The sequence below is a fragment of the Verticillium dahliae genome, genomic scaffold (assembly GCF_000150675.1).
Source record: "Verticillium dahliae VdLs.17 supercont1.15 genomic scaffold, whole genome shotgun sequence".
In the NCBI taxonomy this organism is placed as follows: Eukaryota; Fungi; Ascomycota; class Sordariomycetes; order Glomerellales; family Plectosphaerellaceae; genus Verticillium; species Verticillium dahliae.
In genome coordinates, this window is record NW_009276934.1 from 655,692 (window position 1) to 659,017 (window position 3,326).

Sequence of the window (3,326 nt, forward strand, 5' to 3'; positions counted from 1 at the left end):
TCGACCAAAGACAACCGAAGACATCGTCGCCTCGGGAGGCCCGCTGCTCGACATCGACATACCAACCTGGAAGATAGGCAACCCGCGGTTTACTATGAAAGGCACCCCCTTTTTCCGAGGCTCGAGCTATGCGCCAACAGAAGAGATGTCGAGGTCCAGCAATGTCTCTTTTCTGCGCTCCCAGCGCGGTGACCTTGCACCCCATTCGGGTGAGACCTCGTCGCTCAGGAAGCCGAATCCGATCTCGATCCCTCAAATCCGGTACCCGGCCGTCGACGCAATGAGATCGCCTCCAATCACATCAGCCCGCCTGCCTGCTCCTTACCGTTCGACATACCTTTCAACCCACTTAATCATCGAACCCGCAATGTTTGATGCTCTTACCTTCAGACCATCATGCGACGACAGAGCAATTGTGCGATATGCTACAGCGACTGGCGCCGTCACTGCCGCAACACCTCCTCGACTCGTTGCCGAGATCACATCACCCACGTTCCTCGACTATGAGCTCATATCAGACTTTTTCCTCACATATCGCGCCTTCTTGGAACCTTCAGATCTACTCCGGATGATCGTGGCTCGCCTTCGATGGGCGCTCGGCCGCGATGATGAGGTTGGCATGGTTGTCCGGGTTCGCACGTTCGTCGCTATTCGCCACTGGATCCTCAACTATTTCATGGACGACTTTGTGATTGACTACGGTCTCCGAGTGTCCTTCTGCAACCTCCTCAACGATTTTGTAGACGAGCTCTCCCAAGACGCTCGAGCTCGAAAAGTCCAGCTTAAGATTTTGGCCGAACTTAAAAAGTGCTGGAGGAGGGTGTGCGCGCAGTACTGGGACGGGCCCGACTTTGATTCTTCTCTCGACCCCGATGAGCCCATAGCGCCGGGAGGAATTGCTGGCCATCGTAATGCCTCTCTGGACCCGTCGTTTTGGGAAAACACAGACCTGCCGCCTCGCTTGTCTGGCCTGTTTTCTGCTGTAAAGCAGACCGCCGGAGACGAGAGAAGCTTCTACGCTGACGTTTCGCGAGCGGGCCATATTGGTGATTCACACATCTTGGGACCGCGGCCGAGCACGCCCGAGAACCAGATTGCCCAAGAGTTTGAGCCGCAGCAGACCTCGCCTAAGAGTATGGCCAGCTTGGATGTTGTCTCATGCTCGTTCCCCGGTAAAATCGGGCGAGCTGTGCATCCAGGATCTAGTAACCCTATGGCAGTTCATCCCGTGCCACCAAGTTCCGTTTACACAAACGCGGCTGCTATCGCCACAACTCCCCGAGCCCTCACCGGCAAGCGCGTTCGACCGAGCGCTAATCATAAGAGAAACGGGAGTCTGACCGACTCTCTCCGAGAAAGATCTCACTCTACCGACAAGCTGGGGTTGAATCAAGACACTGAGCACCTTCTCTCTTTTCCTTACGCAGGAAGTCTGGTCCGTGGAAATTTGCTTCCTCCCGGCCAGCCTTTTGTGGAGATACTGCCCCCCAACATGTCCAGCGAACAACGTGAAACAACCATCTTCCAGCAATCTCCTCTGGGCCCCGAGAAGAGCATGGCGTCGGCCATGTCAGGACCAGGCATGAAGAGGTTGATTGGCAGTGTGCGCAGGGCTCTTAGCACGAGAGGTCAAGGCGTGTCCCCCACCCAAGGAAATTTCATCAACATCTCGCCCATAGGCCCTCGTGGCGCGACGACGAATCGCCTGCCTGGCACCGCCATCGTACCGCAGGCTCGTCCGCATCAGAACGGCGTTCGACCGCCCGTTCGAATTGACCTACTCGGTGCTGAAATTGCGGAAGATTTCAAAAAGGCTGTCCGAGAAGATGCTGCTGCCGAAGCTGAGCAGCGCGACCTGGCGCTGCGCCTCCCGGCTGACCTCCCTTTGCATAGCGCTATCCCAGACGAAATGCTGGAATACTCAGCTGCGCATGTAGAGACACTCCTGGGTAGCCCCTCGATGGCCAATCCAATCATAGACGACCACTTGCGACCCATGAGCGACACAGGCATCACAACCGGCAGCAAATCCATCGTTATCGTCGACGATACGCTTCCCTTTGGTATACCCCTTCCGCTTCCCTTACTGCGTGGCCTGAGACCCAGCATACATGACTCTGTGGGCCATTCCGAGATCGACTTTGTTGACAACTTGCTCCCGACGAATGCCGATCCTACGCCTCCTAATACGCCACCAGCAGATGAATTGGGAACGCCGCGAAGATCGTCAAGGACTCTCAATCGACATGCCATCCGGCCGTCGCTCTCGTCTGACAACCTGCCTCCATTCGTTCCTGACCTTGCCACACTGGGTCGTGGGGAGCACGGTGCTAAGCCATCCGTGGACACCGGCCGGCCCTCCAGCGACGTGCCGAGACCCTCCTCAGAATCCAACAGACCTTGGACCGGCATCACTGGCCACGCCAGACCACCACTCTCTGGCTCTGCGCACTGGCGACAAATGTCTAGCAAGACGAACCAGTCCCTGAATTCTATCCTCCATCAAGGAAACACATCATTCCGGAGTGACTACCTACCCCCGTCGACTGTCAGGAGTTTTGATGCAACGACTTATTCTGAAGAACGCTCCATAGCAGACGATGATTTAGAGGCTCTCCCGCAACCTCTCCGCGTACTGCGACGTAAGCGTGGGGGCGATTTGCGAGCTGCCACCAACACGGGGCAACTGGATAATTTGCCACTACACAGGACGCGGTCCGTTGGTTCGCTAACAACCTACTCTGAGTCGATCCGCAGCTCGTACTTGCGAAGCCCTGAGCAAGATTCTAGTGCTTTTGTCGATGTTGCTTCGAGCCAGTTTTCACCAGAGCATGTCAATACTTTCTCGCTCGGTGTCATGGCGGAGCAACCACCTAAGCGCGACCTTTCTCTGTTCAGCACTCATTCGTCCAAGCCAGTCATGCGGCCGTCCTTTGAGGCAGAAGCTCAAAAGCTTGCACAAATTCCTGATGACGCTAATGACGACGGCGGTGTCGAGTCTGCGTTAGCCAAACTTGAGGGCAAATACGAGAAAAAGCAGTTCAAGTTGTCGATGGAGCCCACCAATACACCTAAGACGATTCCTGCTCATCTTGACGGGGCGTTTGGCGGTTCAGACATGATCGAGAAGCAGGGACCCGAGCATTTGCATCTTGGTGATGGGGTAGGCTCTACCAAAGCCCCTCACTACGTTGATGACTTGTCTTCTCCAAGCGGCCCGATCACCCTCCATGTTCCACGGAGGCGAGCGCACACGGATGCAAAGTCATTCCTCTCGGACAGTCAGAGCTTCGTATTCGTCGATTCCATTACTTGAGCGCGGGCTC

General features: G+C 55.8%; 1 protein-coding gene across 1 annotated transcript in view; it reads left to right on the forward strand.

Annotated features, from left to right (window-relative positions):
• Nucleotides 1–367: 367 nt before the first annotated feature.
• VDAG_07088 (uncharacterized protein) overlaps nt 368–3,326 on the forward strand; it is a gene marked incomplete at both ends in the record, with an annotated part of 4,428 nt that continues 1,469 nt past the window's right edge. The window contains one exon of the mRNA XM_009655993.1: nt 368–3,292. Coding sequence (XP_009654288.1) covers nt 368–3,292 — 2,925 coding nt within the window. The remainder of the gene's footprint in view (nt 3,293–3,326) is intronic.